The following is a 20,701-nucleotide window of genomic DNA, read 5'->3' as shown; positions in this document are numbered from 1 at the left end:
ATCTAATCTAATTTTGATACCAAGTTGGCCTGAGTGGAATGAATGGATGGGTCTCTCTATTATAATGCTCAGATCTGAGAAGAAATCATTCTTCCTTATGGGCCTCAAACATTGGAAAACAACATTTAGATCCTATCTGTCTTCTGGGTTTTCCATTCTGAGTTGCAGGATTTAAAGCCGCTGCCTTCATTCATTCATTCATTATTAAGTTTCCCAGGGACAGAGCCCAGCCCTGTTAGCATGATCTGAGCTACACAGGACAGCTAGCAGCAGCCTCTCTCTATATATTCTAGCTGTCAATGTCTTTAAGAAAAATCCTGGACAGCATGAACTGCATGGCAAAAAGAAACCAGCGAAGAACTGACTGCGTTTGTTGCTTTTAATTCATCATAATTAGCAGCCTCCACAAAGCTGAGAGCATTTCTGATTAGAGATAAATATGATACCGTGAGGTACAGTTGCATATGTAACTAAAATATTATTACAAAGTTGTTGTTGTTTTTTTTTTTTAAACCAAAATGACCAAACATGAAAAGCGATCCCACTCAGCCCAGAAGAGAGATGTAAACATACAAAAACCCACAGCAGGCAGGAATGTATAAGATAATTTTTTACAGTCTTAAATCCATAACCTGTTACTTGATACAACTTGTGGAGGATAATATTTTCTTAGTGGAAAAACAAACATCCATCGTAGAGAATAAGAGCAAGTGGTTAACAATATGAGGTTATAAAGCTGAACATTTGAAATGTTTTATGATAAAGGAAAGAATAAAGTACAGTGAAAAGGAAAAAGTATGGAAGTAAATATGTGCCATCAGAATTTGAATAAAAAATGCCTCTGAAATTTGAATGTTGTATATTAGTGCTTACTTTTTCAGTGTTAAAATAAATTTAGAATATATTTTTAACCTAAAAAAAATTCAGTGTCATTATTTGTACATGAAAAAAAAATTCAGTGTCATTATTTGTACATGGTTGCAATTTTCATTTATTAAAAAAATTCACATTCCTATTTCAAAGTGATCAAATTTTCAATATACATATTTTTCACAGTTTAAATTTTCAGTGTTAAAAAATTCAGCATATAAAAAATTTCAACTTTTCAAAATTCGAATGCAATAATTTCAGTGTCCTCCAATTCAACTTGCTCAAATTCGCTGTCTCAAATTCAACGTCTAAAAATTCGCTGTAAAAATGGCGAGGTTACTTCAGGTCACAGACATTAGCAATGGATGTCAGATTCCAGGACCCAGCTAATCACGTGACACAACCGTCATATTGAAGAAATACCAGCGTCACCGAGGCTGGCGACCATGGAGGCGAACGCAAACCCAACGGTGAGTTTAATGCTTTCATATTTCTGTAGTATATTTTATTTTGCGCATGAAGTTTGATACATTACCTTAAATCTTGATTTAAAACACGGTTTTGGGTCGTTGTTAATCTTACACCATGTAGTGCTGGCATATTACCTCTCGCTACCTCCTAGCCCCCCCAGCCCCTCCCCGCTGCCCCACACCCAATTTACCCCGTTTTATTTCAAAAAGAAATACCACTTGCGTCAAGTCTAGAATCTTGAAAGAGAACTGATGGGTGGCGACTTTCTGGGTTGTTTGATGTTGTCTTAGGTGAGACTGAGACAGGCAGTCTTAGTAAAGTGTAATTTTTCAGGAGATGCTACCGCTAATGTACTAAGCTAATATGGCTGCTGCCTTGTGTGCTTCAAGGAGGGGCTGTGAACACTTCCGACATTAATTATAACCACAAACCCATTCTGTTCAGCTACTGTATTGTTCAGGTGACTTCATTTATGAATGAATTAAGACATTTATTGTCATTACAACATCATCCAAAATACCAGTTGCCTACCAAACTGTGGATTTACTTGTGTTTGATATAGTTTCTACAGTTTTAATGGGAGAAGAGCACAGTAGGATTGCCATCCTTTTCGTAAAGTACCGAATCGCCCCGTATAGGAGACGCTATTTGTACCGTATTTCTGTATGTCCGACAGTACCGCCTATCACACACATATAAACATTTAGTGTAACAATAATTACGAAAATAAAGCACAAGATATGTTAAGGTCAGCTAAATTGTGGCGGGAGCTAGCAAGGACCCCAGAACGCTTCGGACCAATGATGATGTCACGGTTGCCTAGAGACGGACACTAAGCCCCTTTTGTACTGCACCGCTGGACCTGGGTCGACCCGGCCAGCGGTGCAGTACAAAAGGAGCTTAGCAGTCGTGGTGAGCCGCTCTCAACCTGCGTCTTTTTAAAACGTCCTCAACCGATACTCTACCATGTCCTAGCAAAGATACAGACCTGAGGGGGGAAGACACACATCCCAGGCTGAACAGTGTCAGTGAGGATGAATGCTAGCAATTTTTTTAAAAAAATTAAGAGGGGAGCTGAAGAAATTATACTGTCTCTTTGTTCTTTAAAACTTATGGTACTGCAGTTTTAGCTTCTTTCGTGAAATAGAATGACACTTTCCATCTGCTAGATCAGGGATCATTTAATACATCTGTTTTTTGTTTCATCCTTTTGTAAATAACCCCATGAAAAAACATTGACTACTGGCCCCCGTGGTAAATTTGATCTGGAACCAGCCTTCACATACATATTTGCACATAACTTTATTTCTTGCTGTCTCACTCCACCGGCCATCCCACCATATGAAAGAAGGGTGACATGGGCGTAGCATGCGTCCTTATTTTAATTTCTGAAAGGTGGCAACCCTACAGCACAGAGTTTTCCTGAGTAAAAGTGATCATTCTTATAAAGTGTAAATTCCTTTTTAAGTGATCCTTTTTCAACTGCTACTTTTCTCTTTTATATATTTTGTGACTACAGAGTAGTCAGGATGCTATTGTTGAATCTGCAAGGCACTTGCTTAATTTACTAACTGAAAGACCACGAAGTGGAGGAAGAGGAGACCTCACCAACCAGAATGCCAGGTTCAACTGTTGCCCTTATGCCTAATGAATATGTATATTTCGAATATGTTGATCATAGCAGTATACTAATATATTCTGTCATCCAACAGTCGTAGGGTACCTCAAACTGAACCATCTGTCCAAATGGAAATGAGCAGGTAAATGACAACTTTATTTATTGTAAATTCAATTTTGAAGCATTTATTATAAAGACCTTTATTTGTTTTCCAAAATTCCACTTGTATGTCTTGATATGGCATAAAATATTATTACCTTTTGTTGCACCAACTAATCATCACAATGTAAATCTCTCAGAAAAGATATTACATTTTTGGGACTTGGGATAGAAATAGTAAGTCAATTTCTATCAAAATTGACTTACTATTATAATTCTTGAACTGGGTCATATGAATAATCCTTGTATTTTATTATTTTGTATTATGCAATGTATGTCTAAATTACTCAGTGGTTCTTTGAATCTACTGTCTAATTTGTCATAATTTATGTCTTCAAAGTGATGTTTGAAATGAAATATACAATATAATTTGGTTATCTTCAAATTTCTGTACAACAGATCTTTTCCTGGACTTTACAACAGGGGAAGAGGAAAACGACGATTTCCTCCAACAAGCCTGGTCCCGGCGAAAAAGATGAAACCTTTAGATGTGGTTTTTTATTTACTACCAAAACATTATGAAAAAACGCCAAAAGAAGATGATCAACTGATACACATGAAAGCGGGATTGGGCCGGAAAACAGCTCACATTGATGAGAGCATAACGCACAACGAGGTAATTCCTCATAATGCCACAATTATTTAAACAGTGGACTAGTCTGATAAATCTATTGTGTCAGCCCTAAAGATAGCTCTGCTCTCCGTCTTAGCAGAACATTGGTTGGGACCACTTCTTCTCTGAGTTCATGTTGCCTTTTCTATTGTCTGATGCTTGTCAATCAAGTCTGCACTAGGCTCTGGTATCAACAAGATATTTCCACTCAGAACTTCCACTCATTAAATATCAGGTCTGTCTTCCACCAGCCTGAAATCTTGGAGATGTATGTGGGTGAAAATCACTGGTGACCTGTAATTTCTAAATTACTCAGGCTTATGTTTTGAATGCAGGATCCATTAAATTCACCTCAATAACATTTATTCTCCATTCTGATTCTCTATTTGAACATAAGCAGCTCATCTAGAAGCCTGATTACAATAATGCTGCTCTCTGATTGGCTATGTCATTTTGCATTTTTGAACATTTCAAGTTGATCTGATGAAGTGGGCTGTCATTGCATGTATTAATATTGTATTATGAACAATCACTGTATATTTGCATTTTTGATGAGTCTTAATTTGACATATTTCTTTTACAGCTGGGTGAGACGCTTAAAGTTCTTTTTCCAAAGCTGGAAACTATTACAGGGGGTTGGCTGCTTTACAAATCTGCAGGTGGGTGATGAAGTGGCTGATATCAGGTTAATATTATTAAAAATGTTCTTTTCATTATTTTTGTTAGTGTGAGACTTTAAAATATTTCTTCCTTCTAAAGAAATACAACTGGCAGACAAGTTATGCTGTTCAAATAGTTACACCACTTTTGGTCTCAGAGCAACAATCTGAGCCCCCCTCACCCCTTCCAAAATGCTCTCCTGGTCCCATCAATGGCTGTATTTAACCCATATCTACGGATCCTCTGCATGTTATTGCATATATCCTTAAATTTTGTGTAGGCGCACAATGTTGGAGGACTAAAAGGCAACTCTTTTACATGCCATCTATAGACTCTCTGCTGCAGTAGAACAGCTCGTTAACAAAGGCATCCATAAAAGAGCAAGTGGGCAGATGATATATTAACTTTACAAAACATGGAACATTGACAAATTAAATGATTGTAATTATAGAAATACTTTTTTCATCACCAAATGTTGTTCTGAATGTGGTTGTCAAGCAAATTGATATTGTGCTTTGATTTGAAGCAAAGTCATAATGCACAGTTTCTTGTAGGTGGATGGGGAAGACGCAATTTGACCTTGATTGGTCCTGAAGATGATGGCTATACCGGGACAATGTTGAAGGTTGCGAGTCGCGGCGGGAAAACCCTGTTCATAGTCCCTATTCAGGAACAACTTTGCACGGATCCTCTTGAGCTGAATGACGAGGCATTTGCAAACATGCCAAAGGCCATGTGTCAGAAATGCAGAGTAGATGTTCCCTTGCATTTTTTGACTGACCACATAAAGTCATGTGTGGAAACAGACTTGCCCTCTGATGTGGCTGGTGTTGATGTTTGCAACCCTGCAAAGGACATATGTAAGAAATGTTTAAATGTTTGCATATCATACAGTGGCCTTTTAGATGTCTGCTTCACTACAACAATATCCCAATTACTTTGTGACAGCAGCAATGCAAGAGTGTCCGGTGTGTGCAAACATATATCCTACTGAGGACATAGAAGTACATGCTTCTTCTTGTGGAGAAATGTATGTATTTACTTTATATAATAATTTTGTCAAAACGGTTTTCTTTGTCTAAAGCAAGTGTAATAATAAATACTGTTTCAGAAGTACAGGACCTCATTCCACAGAAGAAATGAATGAAACAATGCCTGGGCCATCTACATTATATTCTTCAGGCAGTGATGGTGAGTGTGGTTGAAAGCAAGTGCTTATGTAGATCTGTTTAGGACACAAATAATGGTAGTCACAAGCATTGACTTCAGCTACACAGAAATTGTCTTCCAATTTGGCATGTGTTCTAACGCTTACTTGGTATTGACCACTTTTGAAAAAAAATAAGTTACATTTTATGTTTTTATTTTTTTACCCTGACCTTACTTTGGTTTTTGTTTTTGATGCCCAAGCTCTTCAAATATTGTGTCAAATTTAAACTTTTTTCTGTAACTACATTAACTTATTTTTTTTCCCTCTTAGACTGGTATACCATATGCGATGCTTCAAAGGCCATTTCTCGCTGTGCAGACCATTTCCTCCAAATACATGCAATGGAGAACCCCTTGCTGTTGAAGATGGACTTAAGAGACAGCCCTGCAGAAAAAGACATGGCTCTGATTTCCTTCTATAAGCGACCAAATGTGCAATGGGCATGCCCCCTTAATTGTAGGCTTGAAGGTAAAGTAATTAAAAGTTACAGGTTTTACACATAACTTGTTTTCATTTCGAAGTATGTTTGACCTGTGAAAACATTTACCTTGCAGGAGATGTTGCTGTTGGACTAGGTGTAAACCGCTTTTTTTTTTCAACCGTACTGGAAAAATTGAAGTTGGGTTTTTCTATAAACTTTGGTATGTCATTTGTGTTCACTTTATATTACACAAACATCTGTCATGTGTAAAAGCTCAATGTTGGTTAATCATGATAATTCAAACATTCAGTTTCATGTATTGTTGTACATTTTGATATGAAGAAGGTACAATATTTCTAAAAATCAATTAAATCACTGTGTAGCCAAAATATAGGTGAGGCAGTATAGGGTTAAACATTGGTCTTTATGCATCTGTATTACTTATTTTCTTATATTGTTGATGTATTGAACAGGAAACTCCATTGTTACACGACTTTTCGAAGGAGAACCTGGCCACTGGGTCCCATCAGCCTCTCACTTTCTTGTTGAAAGTGACATGTTCTTAGTGGCTGGCAGAATGATAGGCCACGCTTTCCTTCATGGAGGACCACGCCTGTCAGGACTTAGTCCTGCTGTTATTCATGTTCTATTTGGCGGCAGTCCAGAAACAGCAACTGTCACCCTGGAGGACTGCCCAGACCTAGACATCAGGGAAACCATCAGTCCTGTATGCCCCCCAATTAATAAAAATAGAATTTCATGTGTATTATGCTATTCTAGTTCTTTCTTGCTTTTTTTCCCCTCTGAGTTCTTTGTGATGTATTTTGCAGCTCGAAGGAGAATCCAGGCTCTCTGATACTCAAATGGAAAGAGTACAGAGCTTGGCATATTCATGGGACCTTCCTTGTCCCACAGAGAACAATAGGAAGTGGCTTTTTGAGAAGCTGTTACTTCATGCAGTGAGTGAGCATTCATTTCCACTGCATGTATTTTTTTCTTTAACTTATGTTTTTAATTACATTTTATTTAAAACTCAATTTTGATACACAGAAGGATAAAGAATTGTGCAAATTTACCATTGTTTTTACATTTTTAAATAGTCTGGCACCAATTTATCTTAAGTGTTTTCTATAAACAATCAAAGGTAAGAGGTAGAATCTTTTGAAGAAGATTCTACCTCTTGTCTGTCTGTGGAGATTTCAATTTCTTTAGATTGCCTCACAGACAAATGACAACTTTTTAAGCTTTAGCTCCTATCTGAGGAACAGTCTCATACTTTCTCTGAGGTCTTGCAAAACTCAAGTGATTCACTTTTAAAGATTAATCTTTTTACATTAGTTGTTAATTGTAAAGATTGTCATATCTTCAGTGTCACATGAATTACATTTTTTTATACACATTGTGTTTTACTGTATACTGCTTTGTTCCCTGTTATTAGTTTGAATTACCAGAGCACCACAATGACTGTAATGAAATGAGTTGTTTAGAAATAAACTATTACCATTTTCTAAAATAGGTTCTTGGACGCGTCGCAAGACAAATAAAGCAGCTTAGACGAGGCTTGAAAGAAACCCCAATATGGTCACTGGTAACTCGGCGGCCTGATGCTGTACCGCTGCTTTTTCCAAGGGAGGAAGCCTCCCTGTGTCCAGAGGTATATTTAAATAACGGGAATTATGGTGTTGCATCTGTTATTGTTTTAATGAAATGCCTTTTATATAAAAGATTTTCTTTGCAAACTTCTGTTAAACACAACACAATTAGTTTTTTCTACTAAACTTAGGTGGTACTTCAGCATATCACTTGGCCAGAAACAGATGACGGAAGTGATGAAGATGACGACTGCTCAAAGGAAACCAGATGCCGCATTTCAGGATATCTGAAACAGTTCATTGCAAATGGTAATGTTACCAGTGTCTGATTGGAGATTTTCAGATAACTTTTCAATGAAACATCCCTGTAGAATTTTTTTCTTAGTTGCTTGCAGTGGTACCTCACAATTCAGTTTTAATCTTAGCTCAAAATTCAAACAGTTGAATTGCATGCATGTTTGTGTGTTCTCTCTGTGCAGTCTAGCTCTATCTCAACATGTGGCTCTAGAACTGATGTGGATTTTAATAAAAAGTAAAACTGTCTTGAATATTTCCAGTTACTTTAGTCTTACAAACATACAAAGTTATCCATAAGTTGCGGACGTATGGTAAATTAGAATTGAAAATGTGATTGTGGCTTTGTTCTCTTCCAAAGCCACACCACCTGAACTGAAAGAAATGATGAAATTCTGGACCGGATGGGAAAATCTGCCAGCAAGTCTGTCTGTGGAGATTATTCATGGAAACTACCCAACAGCTGCCACATGCTACGAAACGCTAAGAATTCCTTGTCACTACAGGAGTTACAAATCTTTCAGTGATGAGTTTTTAGCATGCATTTCCTCTACGCAAACTGGCTTTGGCTTGCTTTGAATGCTGTTTAAAAAAAAAAAATCTACATTTAAACTGTAGCAGTTCTTTGTGAAGCAGCTTTGTTCAAATGAAACAGTTTTGTTGAAATGTAGAATCAGTTAAATTTTCTGATTTTGTCAGATGATTACATATATGAATTCAACATGTGATTCAATACATATGAATGTATACATATGAATGTATTGAATTGAATATGAATTGAATACATACAGTATGAATGTATTCATATGTATGTATTCATATGAATGAATGATTGCTATGTAATACATATGATACATAGTAATCATATGTATTACTGAGAGTAACGTTGTGTTAGTCTAGTTCCTCTAGTTTTGTCACATTCAAAACTAGAGGAACTAGAGTGACAATGTTCAGAGTAGGTATTTCATTTCTCTGAGTACTGTTTGTACAGGCAGTTTTAAATATGAAACTGAAATTGTTTTTTATGCAAAATTTTATTGATTGTACTTAGATGAGTTCATATATGCTTGAAGTATTAGAAAATAAATTGCATAAGACAAACAAAGCTTTTTCTGATTCTTATAATGCAAGAAATTTAAAGTCCTAGAACAATGTACAAATGTACCTACTAGGTTCCTTTTGAGTAAAGAAAAAACAATCAAATTACAAATTTAGAACATTTTAGTTCTTAAACATGTTCTTAAACATAAAGACACTAAAATTCACCTTTGTGGTAACATGATCAGCATTTTGCTTTACCTTTCATAAATGGTGAATTTTGAAACTGGTACGGAAGCTTATTGCTATAATTCAGGGGGAAAAAATCGAGCGTTATCACGTTATAACGTCATACGTATCTTATTAAAACGTGATAGTTATCTTGTTAAAACATAATACGCATCTTGTATAAACGTGATAATTTTATGTCCAGGAAGTGGCGGTATTATGCTATTATGAAGGGAAACTTGACCAAGTCCTGTTAGCCACTGTACTAGCCTAGCATAATACCGCCACTTCCTGGACATAAAATTATCACGTTTTAAGATAACTATCACGTCTCAATGTGATAGCTCGAATTTTTTTCCCTGCGTGATAGCAATACGCTTCCGTAAAATGGATAACTTTCACATAGTAAAAAACTGCTCGCAAAACTGAATTGCAGCAATATAAATGTCACATCCAGATGACAGTGATGTGGCTTTTGGGTTTACTGCATTTCTTAAGGCTGCCATTTGTTCGTCAGTCAGTTGCAAATTAGAGTTTGGTACTGTGACATTTGACTCTTCGTGAAGAGAAAGCCCGCTGTCCTCCCATTCAATTTCGGGAATCTGTACACCCTGGAAAACACAAAGAAGGGATCAAGAGAACTCAAAATTTACTTAGTAAGACATTGTAGATTACTATTTTACAAATTCAGTGAATGGTAGTATACATGCTACACATTAAATTGTAAAATTAAAATGTACCTCTGTCAAGGCACCGTGGGGTTCAGGAATTGGATGATGTGTACGACCAAGAACCCAGAGCTGGTTAGGAGTCATGTTGCTTTCAGTTCGAAGTGGGTGATTGTCCCAGCCACTGCGGAAAGTATCCAGATCATCCTGCAGACGTGGCAGGAAGACATAATGGCAACAGAAGAGGTGTGCTTCATTTGAAATGTCCAGGTATCCCTCTTCTTCAAGGTAGTGTAGCACATCATAATAGATGCACGTTACAGCTGTCCACAGATCTCTCCACAGTCGCTCAATCCTTCAATTATTTAGTAATAAATGGTTAAAAACTGCCCTTCAAATCATGTCATATTGAAAACCACACAAAGGTAATGTTACTATAGACATTGAAAAGCATCACATATTGAAACTTGTCATTTGTACAAACCTTTGATTGTGCACACTTTTTCCAGATATGAAACTGCTTCTTCCTGTTCCACGAATCATAAACATAAGTCGTGCCACGTCCACATTTTCCACCCCTTGATCAGCACGTACCCTAAAATAAGTGTGTAACGTATTCATAATTTGCCTATAATTACAACATTAATGACAAATTTTAGCATAGCTCAAACATTCTTTGTAACCAAAAATATATTTTGGAGATACAAAATAGTGGGGATTAGACAAAACTAACTTACAAGTAACTTTTCAGCAAGCTCTTTTTAAGTCTATAAGTTCTTAATATTGATGAAAAAGTTATAAGCGACATAATCTGACAGTGGAACTACATATTATTCCAAAATTCTAAGTTATAATATTGGAAAATGTCTTGTTCTACGGTAAGGTTTCACTTTTTCATCATTACTCAAAACCTATTGATATAAAACAAGCTCCTATATTTTGGAGAAAAGTTAGTTGATGCTGACTTTTAATCTTTCTTCCTTGGCTCAAAAGGATTAAGATGGACTGTAAACCTTTACCTGAGGGGGAAACCAAACTCCTCCACTGAACCTTGAAAGAAAGCGAGTGTGGTAGATGCCAGGTTGTTGGGAGCTGTACCAAGATACATTATCTGCACAACACAGCAAAAATGTAACAGTCAATTTCATAGCTTATGAAATTCTGCATTTATGAATTTATAGAAGATACTGCACCTTTCGAGAAAAACCATCAATGCCACCAAAGATAACAATGTTGTACCTAAAAAGAACAGAAAATACAGTATGTCATCATCATCATTAAATATCATCACTAAAAAGGCTTGCTTCTCTTGCATTACGCATGTCTGTAAGAAGGGACAGAGCAAATTGGACTTATTGAATAAGTTAAGTTCTTTCAAAGTTTGCAGGAAGATGCTGCAGATCTTCTATCAGTCTGTTGTTGAGAGCTTCATCTCTTCAGCCGTCATCTGTTGGGGCAGCAATATCAGAACCAGGGAACTAAAAAGGCTAATAAAGAAGCTGGTTCTGTTCTGGGGACAAATGTGGAACCTCTGGAGATACTTATGCAAAGAAGGATTCTTCATAAATAGAAAATGCTGGGCAACCCTGACTCTGACAACATCTTCATGAAACTATCTTGAGAAAATAGAGTATTTACAGTCAAAGGCTTCTTTAGACTGACTGTGATACAGAACACTACAAGAGATCTTTCCTGCCAGCAGTCATCACTATCTGCAATAACTCTTTGAATAACCTAAATTAATGAGTTACAACATTTAATTTTCCTTTAGAATAAGAAAATATTTGAATTTAATTTGAAGCGAGGTCTGCAGAGGAAGATCAGGTACTGCTTATATTTGGCTATATTGAAGCACAACATGCAGGACACTGGCTGGTGTGGTCACACTTTATACACCAATGTATATAATACTGAAAAAAGTTGTGCTTTTATTTCCAAAAGGTATAAGACATGCTATGAAAAAAAAAAAAATTCTACATGAGTTGAATCTATTTAACAAGCACACTTCAAAGTTAGAAGCCCCTCACTGAAAAAGATAAATGATTTACCGTATTAATTTGTGGTTGGTGTCAATGTGCATCAAAGACTGAGGGCCAGGAACTGAGTACGTCCGTCGAGCTATGCATCCTAGCTGGACCATACGTGATGCCATTCCAATGGTGTCTACACGATGCATGGACGCTCTGACTCTATCATACTGCACCCTCAGTCCTCTGGCTTGCAGAAGGGCCTTTACCATTCGGTACCCAGAGTGAGGCTGCCTGGATTTAATGTCTCTCACACATTGGTCTAAGTCATCATCTGACATGGTGGTGTATAATGCCCTCACTGAAAGACCAGATTCTGCCATCCGTCGATATACAGTCCGTCTAGATATACCCAAGAGTTTGGCGATGCATGGGACAGGGAGATGGAGTTCTAAAAGACTGCAAAGGTAGTCTGAGGATATGACCATCCGTTGTCGCCCAGCTGGTCCTTGCTCAATATGCACAACAGTTGTTTGTTGTTCTTCACTTTGTTTTTCTAAATTAATTAGTCTGTGCAAATGAGCCAGCGCGTCCAAAATATTTGAAGGAACATCTATCTGACAAGACATGGCATTTAAAAAAACTAGTTCTTGAGTGCAGATAAAGTCCAGGAAATCCAGATCCAGGGGCATACGTTCAAGAACATGCTCCAAACGATCACGGAGTCTATCAAAAATGTGATCCAGCAAAAGTTCCTTGAAAAGAGAGAAAAAAAAAAACATGTCAAAAAAATTGTCAGTAAAATAAAAAAGTATTTTGAAATCAGTAGGTCAGTATTGGGAAATCACAGTAATATAAATTAAATTATGATATTTAGTCTAAAATAAGTTAACAGATGTACTTACAAGCATATATTTTTCTTGAAAATGAGTTAAAATCAATTGAAAAAACAAAGGGAGTTGTTTATAGTGTTGCTAAGTAACAGAACGAGGTTTTATACCGCAAGGTAAAAAGAATGTAAATTAATATTGTATATCAACATTTGTCAGATAAGAGAAGCAGTATTTTGGATGATGTTGTAATGACAATAAATGTCTTAATTCATTCATAAATGAAGTCACCTGAACAATACAGTAGCTGAACAGAATGGGTTTGTGGTTATAATTAATGTCGGAAGTGTTCACAGCCCCTCCTTGAAGCACACAAGGCAGCAGCCATATTAGCTTAGTACATTAGCGGTAGCATCTCCTGAAAAATTACACTTTACTAAGACTGCCTGTCTCAGTCTCACCTAAGACAACATCAAACAACCCAGAAAGTCGCCACCCATCAGTTCTCTTTCAAGATTCTAGACTTGACGCAAGTGGTATTTCTTTTTGAAATAAAACGGGGTAAATTGGGTGAGGGGCAGCGGGGAGGGGCTGGGGGGGCTAGGAGGTAGCGAGAGGTAATATGCCAGCACTACATGGTGTAAGATTAACAACGACCCAAAACCGTGTTTTAAATCAAGATTTAAGGTAATGTATCAAACTTCATGCGCAAAATAAAATATACTACAGAAACATGAAAGCATTAAACTCACCGTTGGGTTTGCGTTCGCCTCCATGGTCGCCAGCCTCGGTGACGCTGGTATTTCTTCAATATGACGGTTGTGTCACGTGATTAGCTGGGTCCTGGAATCTGACATCCATTGCTAATGTCTGTGACCTGAAGTAACCTCGCCATTTTTACAGCGAATTTTTAGACGTTGAATTTGAGACAGCGAATTTGAGCAAGTTGAATTGGAGGACACTGAAATTATTGCATTCGAATTTTGAAAAGTTGAAATTTTTTATATGCTGAATTTTTTAACACTGAAAATTTAAACTGTGAAAAATATGTATATTGAAAATTTGATCACTTTGAAATAGGAATGTGAATTTTTTTAATAAATGAAAATTGCAACCATGTACAAATAATGACACTGAATTTTTTTTTCATGTACAAATAATGACACTGAATTTTTTTTAGGTTAAAAATATATTCTGAATTTATTTTAACACTGAAAAAGTAAGCACTAATATACAACATTCAAATTTCAGAGGCATTTTTTATTCAAATTCTGATGGCACATATTTACTTCCATAAAAAAGGCCCAAACAGAATCCACCTTCTTCCCCAGTGATGTGAAATAACTCATATCTTATCTGAATAGTGACTAAGAGAGGGGTTATTGGGTGTCGGGATGCCAGTCCCCTGTCCTTTTGATTTTCTGTTTGTATGTCTTAGATGTTTGAGGTATTTAGATTAAAAAAGTCAAACTAGATTATGAAATCTAAGGTGGCTGAACCCAATTTGAGAATAGGAACATGTGAAGATTGAAGAAATTATGAAAACTTAGAAAAAATTGTCATATTGTCTTTTGTCGCAACATTGACCTTTACTGTGGAGAAATGAAAAGGGGGGCCTGCATTGACCGGGAGAACCTGGGTCGGCTGTTTCTAACAACATTGTATTTAAGGACAAACACTGATAGAGTCTGTTTGACATCATTTAGTTTTTAAAAAGTATTTGCAGTTTGGTGAACTTCTCTTTGACGTTTCAGTTTAAACACTTTGTTCTAAAGAATAATGTTCAGTTTGTGCGTATTAAATTTTTAACCTGAAAAGTAACCACACTTGCGTAATGTGGGAGGTTATCTGGATATTATGAAACTTTATGTTCAGTGTGATTCTCCAAATCCTCTGAATTTTCTCCTGGTTTCAGAGGGACAGAGATACAGTAGAGGTGATGCCTGTGTGTCTCATTTAAGCTAGAAATAATTAGATTTTTGATTATTAGCACAAAATAGACCATAGGGCACAAATGCAGGTAGTTAATCCATAACAAAAGTTTAATTGAAACAAAATCTTTCCCCCGTAGCAAACAGATGCTTCTATTGCACACAGTCAAACACTTCCTCTAAATACAGTGACTGTATACGGTTATGTTATCAGAAGGTGTGTATAAGTCACTGAAAAGGCACTGAATAATAATGAATCTCCAAGTTTCTAAAAAAGTTTACAAATCGTAACATTTTCAGCTAAATATTTCCAACCTGTGGACGAATGCAGCCATGCAATTTAGTCAAATTTATTATCTTCCTGGGTAAATTAGTCGCCTCAGTAGCTGGCTTTGTCAAAGATCCTTGGACGGACAAAGTAAACTTAAAGATTCAAAATATTGTCCACCAGAATTATATGTGGCACATATTTGAGTGTCATGGCAGGGCAAGGCTTTGTGCTGCTGCTGCTGCTGCACAAGAAGAAAGTTGTGGGTTCAAATCCCAGGTGTTTTTCTCTGCATGTTCCCTTTCGGGTTTCCTCCCACAAGTTAGTCGGAGACTCATCGATTCTCTTGATGCGTGCAGAGAGTTGGTGTTCGTGTTTCAGATCGCTCTGTGATGAACTGCGACCCGTCCAGGGTGGGCTCAGATTTTCGCCCATCGATTAACCCCGCCAACCCTAAAACGAATTCAGCAGGTGAAGATGATGAACAGATTGAATTAATGTGGTTCTGTCGGAGGAGGACACTTGCATATTTTGTCTCAATAGATTGACCATATCTTCATGAGAGGAATACATGCGTGCGCGCTAATCGCAGCAAGGAAGAATTTGTGTCTTTGTATAAAGGGAAAGAGGGATCGATTGTGTTTCTCACTGGCATCGCTCTGCGTGGACAGTGGGTCACAGTTTCAGCAGCGTGTACTTTTATTAGAAACTGACTCAACTCTGCCACAATGATGATGTCAGCCATGTGTACTTGTAGCCTGCAGCTGTATTCAGAGGAAGTAGATATCTGCAGATCGTGCACAGGCCTTTTTTTTTAGTTCAGCGCACAAGCATCAGGAGTGACTGATGAGATCTGTACGCAAGAGTGAAGAATTTCATATGATATTACGTCGTGTTTTTGAGAAGCCAGTTGTTTTTTCTTTTTAAACCCAGAGTGTTGTGAAGAGACTGGTTTCGTCTTTTTTGTGCACTTGTTGATGAATTTTAAAGAATGCAGTGGCCAAGATTCAGATCAGGTCTAGTAGGTGCACAAACACAAAATAAATGCATTTAACGATGTGATCAGAACAGGTCGCATTCGAATGCGTTCTTTAATCATTGCACTAAAGCTTTACGTGTTTATCTGATGTCATTATCAGAAAGAAACATCTACACTTACAAATATCATATGTCTGGTTATATTTGTATTTTTATCTTAAAAGACAAAACACAAAAACAACCTTTAGTAGCACAATTTAGGTTAGTAGCAAATTTGTTTCTCTGTTTTTTTTCGGGGGGTGTAGCTGAAAGACAAAACCGAGCTAAAAACATTTTATCAGAGGAAGCAATTCAGGACATTTCTGTGTCATTTTAGAAGATACTCTGGTACATGCTGCTGGGAAATTCAGCTGAATTACCCAGTCTATGCTGCCATTAAAGATGAGCAGAAACCTAAGGGGGCAGTGACAAAACCTTTCACTTCCTCTTTGTACTTCTGGGTCAGGTATATCTCAAACTTCTCTACAGCTGGCACACTACTTGTTCAGTGACAGGTTCTGGTTGGTTAAAGAGTTATTTTTGTGTTAAATGCTGCTCGAGATCAATGAAGATCTAATCGAAGGCCTCGCATCTTACTGAAGGTGAGCAGATGAATGATTTGCTTGTTAAATATATAGAAAGTAATTTATCATTATTTCTTTCCAAAGTAACACAAAACACAGCAGCCAGGATTCTCTCTTATGTCGCTTTTTAGATTAGTTTCAGGAACTAAAACACGTTTTTCAAGCAAATCTATCTGATGATTTATAAAACAATTTGACTTCTTAATTCTAAGTCTACAAGCAACGGTGAGACGCGTTCATAAAATCAAACATTTTACCAAATTTTTCATATTTATTTCATGTACTTAAGGAGTTTATTTTTCCAAAGATTTGTTGTTTGTTGATTAACAATGCACTTTCTCTACAGCTGTTTCTTTTTCAGCTTTGATTCTTGATGTTTTGCCTCTTCAACACAAAATTTTAGATTAATCATTGAACTGAGGAAGTAGTCCAGTGGTTTAATTCTGCCGTTTTGGAGCATAGACACATCTAAAACGTCCAGGAGAATCACTACTCTACACCACACAGTTCAGTTTCGTTTGGGTTTCTGAGAAACACTTGCATGGTAAAAACAAAGTGAAGATTGTCTGTAAGTGACATGGTCTTCACCAGGTTCTACAGTTATTTAAATCTAACGCCTACACATGCTAAATTGAACACTACAGATTCAAATATGTGAGTATTAACTAGAAAAATCTGAAACCAAAAAATTTAAAAACTGGGATATAAAAGTAGACCATACGGAATCTGGATATATCCAAAAAACAAATATCTTTTCTTTCATTGTTCACACTTTTATCTGTGTAGGTGATAGTCACCTAAAGTCCTGTGTCTGTCAATTTAATGTTGGTTTAAAAGCTTAAACTTGGAAGATACAACTTAATTATTCTTGACATAGACATTACTATGTCAAAACATCTGTTTCACTCTCTGGCTTTAACTCTCGCGCAGATATTTTGTTTTAACCTTGCCCAGTTTTTATTTAGTAAAAACAGGACTTAAATATATTTTTGTGTTGAAATCTAAGAGAAATTTGGCAAAAACGATGTTGAAAGGAATTTGTACCCCATACTTTTATTTCTGTCTGGCAAACATCCATGAGGCAAATTGAAGAGAGGCTTTAAGGCCAACCTGTCAACACAAGCAAATTAAAAAAGGTTTGAATCAGCGACTTACTGAAGCCATAAACTTATTCAAAATTATTACAAAATTATAACCTGCTGCTTCAGACTTGTTACGGGTGGAACCAAATATTTCTCTGTCACTAAAATACAAGATTATAATATCTCTTTGACCATCATTTTCTTTTCTTATTGTTCGAGTCATTCGTAATGATTCCAGCTAAATCAGGCTGAGGTCACCGACTCTGATGTCATCAGCTATGAACCTGATTGGTCATTATGAATCCGTGGTGCAGCAGAAACCACAAAGAAGCGTCGCTTCAGACAAACCCCGGTTCACGAGTGTTGGAGGCTGACGGTGTCCCAGTTTAGTGCAGGCTCTGTTGTTGGTTGTTTCTGGCCAATACTGGACTTTCTGTTTATGTGTTGGAATAACATGAAGGCAAACTGGGATTTCTGAGCAACAAAGAAAAAACCTGCTGCAAACCCAGGCGATTTTAACAACACGGTGAAAACACACACACAATCCTGCAGCATAGCATTACAGTCTGGTAGAAACTGCATGAGTCTGCACTGGTAGTGCTGTTTGGAAACATCTGAAAGCTCCTTGTGAGAAACATGAGCGGGTTTTCAATGTAAGAAGCGTTGGCATCATATAGCTGGAGCACAGAGCTTCCACTGTGAACGAATGCTGGCCTGTCAGAAGGCTAACCACACAATACAGGAAATCCCTTTGTGAGAGAAACCTGGATGAGCTAAAAGGTCCCAAATAAAATGTTATTCCGTGTAATTTATTGGTTTTTGTAAAAAAAAAATTATTATTATTATTTCTCTGATGTAATGAGTAGAAACACTGAAGCTTAAAGTTTATTTTTACAGCTCTATGTTGCATTGAGGAAAATTACAGAGCCGATGATGCGAGTAAATTCACATTTTCATTTTACCTGTCATGCTTGTTCATGGTTAAAGCTTTGTTTTAAATGTTTAAAATGTACATCCTGGGCATTTGTAGGGTATTAAATATCTGTTTATGTCCAAAACCAGCTCAAAAGGAAATGGCTGATTAATAGGTTCGGCTCAACCCATGCAATTCGTTGCACCGGATATTATTTTTGGGTATCAAAGTGAAAGGGGGTGAACAGAAATGCGTGTTACACTTTTCAATTTGAAAAATCCTAAATTATTTTACTCTCATTTGACAATTGTGCTTCATTTTGTGTTGGTGACGTCATTAAATCCTTTTAAAGTAGACTAAAGTCTGTGGCTGTAACATGGCAAAATGAAGAAAAAGCTCAAGGGGGTGAATAATTTTGCGAGGCAGTGCAGTCGCTAGTTTTAAGAGCTCGGTTCAAAGAGAGCCCTCCCCATGGTGCCGCAGTAGTGGCATCATCATGCTGGGATGATGCTGTGATGATGCTTTTCTTCAGCGGAGACAGGGAAGCTGGTCAGAGCTGGAAGTGGAGTGTATTGAGTTTAATGTGCAACGCCATAAGTGATTTATCTGCAGAGTGCAGATAAATCCAGACAGTCGGCTACACCAGGTGTTGGTGTGTCAGGGGAGAAGGGAATGAGAAGAAATGCACACCATATACTCAGGATTTTTATTTGTGTAACATTTTCCTTTCCTCCCAAAGTTGTGCATTAGTCTGTGTTGAAGTTGGTGCCTCGTCTCTGTGTCGTAACTGCTAGTCATTCATTTCTTGCGAAGAGATCAAGCAAAGCGTTTACAAGTGCATTTCCGCTGATATCGGCCCCCTCTTTGCACTCGGCATTTCTCGATTTGGTTTTGAAACCAATCTGCCCTCCAGATACTGGGATCCATCCAGCTTCCATCTTTCTTTAATGGCTTTTCACTGAAAAATTAACAAATACCAATGCGTTCTCTGACTGTGCGGAAATGAATAGAGTGTTTAAGTAGTCATGGAGGGAAGCAAAGATTTCTTGTGACTTCCTCTCTTGACTGTGTGAATTTTTTTTGTGTGTGAGTTTATTTGTACATTTTGTCAGGACTTATGTTTACTTAATCACCCTAAAGGGACTTTCCTTCTTTCTTAAAACAAATACAAGTTCTCAAATAGAAGCTGTAAAGTGATTTAAGAAGATTTCTCCCTGACATGCCGTCCTGTCAGACTATAGAGACGCAGCAGGTTACGCGTGTGCGTCGGGCTTTTGCTGGTCGCTTCGCTGCACCTCTGCACCTGCTCTGTACGGCTGCAAGCGAGAGGAAGATGCATGTGAAAAAGTCAGACAGGAAGAAGCCCTGTACCTTACTGACAGCGACAAAAGGCTTCAGCTCGAGCTGCTAGACGTACGTCTGGTTAAAGACGGCGCTCGAGTGACAAATAATGATAGAAGCAGGCTCATCTTTACCGAACTCACAATCCATTTTTAGGGTAAGTTGCTATTAAAACCTCCACGGAGTTTAGTTCCACTTATAAAAAAGGGAAGCTCACGGTTTTATGACTTGTAGCACAATTTTGTGGGTTTTTAAACGACTCTATTAAAAGCACCAAAAACTATGTGGACCTTGAATGAGTGTGTGAGCTGTTTTAGAATTTGGTGGGTGAGTTAGACGCCAGCCGTGTTTGTTTGTGTGTGAGCGAGGCGGCTTGCACTTATTTTTCTCGTGTGCTGGCAGACAGTCAGTGAGCCAGGAAGGGCCCCCTCCCCTGTTTTAATAAGGTCTATTGTGAGCATGTGCTCAGCTTTAAGTTTGAACTATTTAGGGAAACTTTGGAGCGGAAAGTGACTAAAGGAAAGAATAATAATGAGAAAACAGAGGAGCGGAGTATTACGCCACAATAAAACACATGTCAGGGCTGCCTGCTGGTGTATTGTTAGGATCTGGTGCTTGTTTATTTTTTTATAAAGCCTTCCTGGAATCTCTTGCATGCCTCGTTATGTTCTATAGTCAATGCCTTGCAAAAGTACTCACAACCCGAGAACCTTTTCCACATTTTGTGACATCACTGACATACATTTCAGTGTATTTTACTGGGATATGATAGGCCAAAAAAAGTGTATATTTTTTGAATAATACGTAGACAGATCCAGGATAAAGCTGTGCAGAAGCTTATACCAGGAAAACTGTAGGGAGATCATTAATTAGAGAAGCAGGACTGGTAACTCTGCAGCTCCCCCAGAGTTGACATCAGTTGAGGT

At 37.4% G+C, this 20,701-nt stretch overlaps 3 protein-coding genes across 13 annotated transcripts in view; 2 read left to right on the top strand and 1 right to left on the bottom strand.

Moving 5' to 3' along the window:
* Positions 1-20,701, top strand: part of sipa1 (signal-induced proliferation-associated 1) — a 67,044-nt gene that overhangs the window by 16,732 nt on the left and 29,611 nt on the right. The window contains exon 1 of one of the 6 annotated variants that reach the window (XM_032575634.1): positions 16,347-16,457. The exons of 4 other annotated variants lie outside the window; for them this stretch is intronic. The gene's annotated coding sequence lies outside the window, so the exon portion shown is untranslated. Of the gene's footprint in view, positions 1-16,346; positions 16,458-19,811; positions 19,933-20,701 lie in introns of those variants that run through there. One more of the 6 variants, XM_032575633.1, reaches the window with a different exon arrangement.
* Positions 1,039-8,806, top strand: LOC116727944 (uncharacterized). Of its 5 annotated transcripts, none has more exons than XM_032575642.1 (14): positions 1,039-2,964; positions 3,054-3,101; positions 3,518-3,734; positions 4,315-4,390; positions 4,946-5,251; positions 5,343-5,421; positions 5,506-5,582; positions 5,872-6,069; positions 6,156-6,242; positions 6,496-6,749; positions 6,853-6,981; positions 7,539-7,676; positions 7,806-7,923; positions 8,270-8,806. In XM_032575642.1, the coding sequence occupies exons 2-14, from the start codon at positions 3,088-3,090 to the stop codon at positions 8,485-8,487; spliced, it is 1,911 nt and encodes a 636-aa protein (XP_032431533.1). In that variant the 5' UTR covers positions 1,039-2,964; positions 3,054-3,087; the 3' UTR covers positions 8,488-8,806. The 5 variants fall into 5 exon arrangements, with proteins under 5 accessions (XP_032431533.1, XP_032431528.1, XP_032431532.1 ...); XM_032575637.1 differs by having other exon boundaries at positions 5,503-5,582; XM_032575641.1 differs by having other exon boundaries at positions 5,340-5,421.
* On the bottom strand, positions 8,926-13,692 carry LOC116727946 (uncharacterized). 2 transcript variants are annotated; one of them, XM_032575645.1, is made up of 7 exons: positions 13,392-13,692; positions 11,891-12,564; positions 11,036-11,081; positions 10,862-10,953; positions 10,327-10,437; positions 9,915-10,197; positions 8,926-9,785 (listed from the first exon to the last, which is right to left on the bottom strand). In XM_032575645.1, exons 1-7 carry the CDS (start codon positions 13,413-13,415, stop codon positions 9,573-9,575), a joined length of 1,443 nt encoding a protein of 480 aa, XP_032431536.1. In that variant the 5' UTR covers positions 13,416-13,692; the 3' UTR covers positions 8,926-9,572. The 2 variants fall into 2 exon arrangements, with proteins under 2 accessions (XP_032431536.1, XP_032431535.1); XM_032575644.1 differs by having other exon boundaries at positions 11,891-13,691.

The sequence above is a fragment of the Xiphophorus hellerii genome, chromosome 11, assembly GCF_003331165.1.
Source record: "Xiphophorus hellerii strain 12219 chromosome 11, Xiphophorus_hellerii-4.1, whole genome shotgun sequence".
Taxonomy (NCBI): domain Eukaryota; kingdom Metazoa; phylum Chordata; class Actinopteri; order Cyprinodontiformes; family Poeciliidae; genus Xiphophorus; species Xiphophorus hellerii.
The sequence above is the reverse complement of the archived record's forward strand: the minus strand, read 5'-3'. Positions and strand labels throughout refer to the sequence as shown.

Excerpts from the sequence above, each read along its gene's own strand:
- LOC116727946 (XM_032575644.1), bottom strand. The coding sequence starts at position 12,591 with ATGTTTTTTTTTTTCTCTCTTTTCAAGGAACTTTTGCTGGATCACATT. Across the intron at positions 10,954-11,035 it reads TTGATGGTTTTTCTCGAAAG|ATAATGTATCTTGGTACAGC; the intron begins GTGCAGTATCTT and ends TGTGTTGTGCAG. Across the intron at positions 10,438-10,861 it reads GAGTTTGGTTTCCCCCTCAG|GGTACGTGCTGATCAAGGGG; the intron begins GTAAAGGTTTAC and ends CACTTATTTTAG.
- LOC116727944 (XM_032575636.1), top strand. Across the intron at positions 5,422-5,502 it reads GCTTCTTCTTGTGGAGAAAT|AAGTACAGGACCTCATTCCA; the intron begins GTATGTATTTAC and ends ATACTGTTTCAG. Across the intron at positions 6,070-6,155 it reads CCTTAATTGTAGGCTTGAAG|GAGATGTTGCTGTTGGACTA; the intron begins GTAAAGTAATTA and ends TTTACCTTGCAG.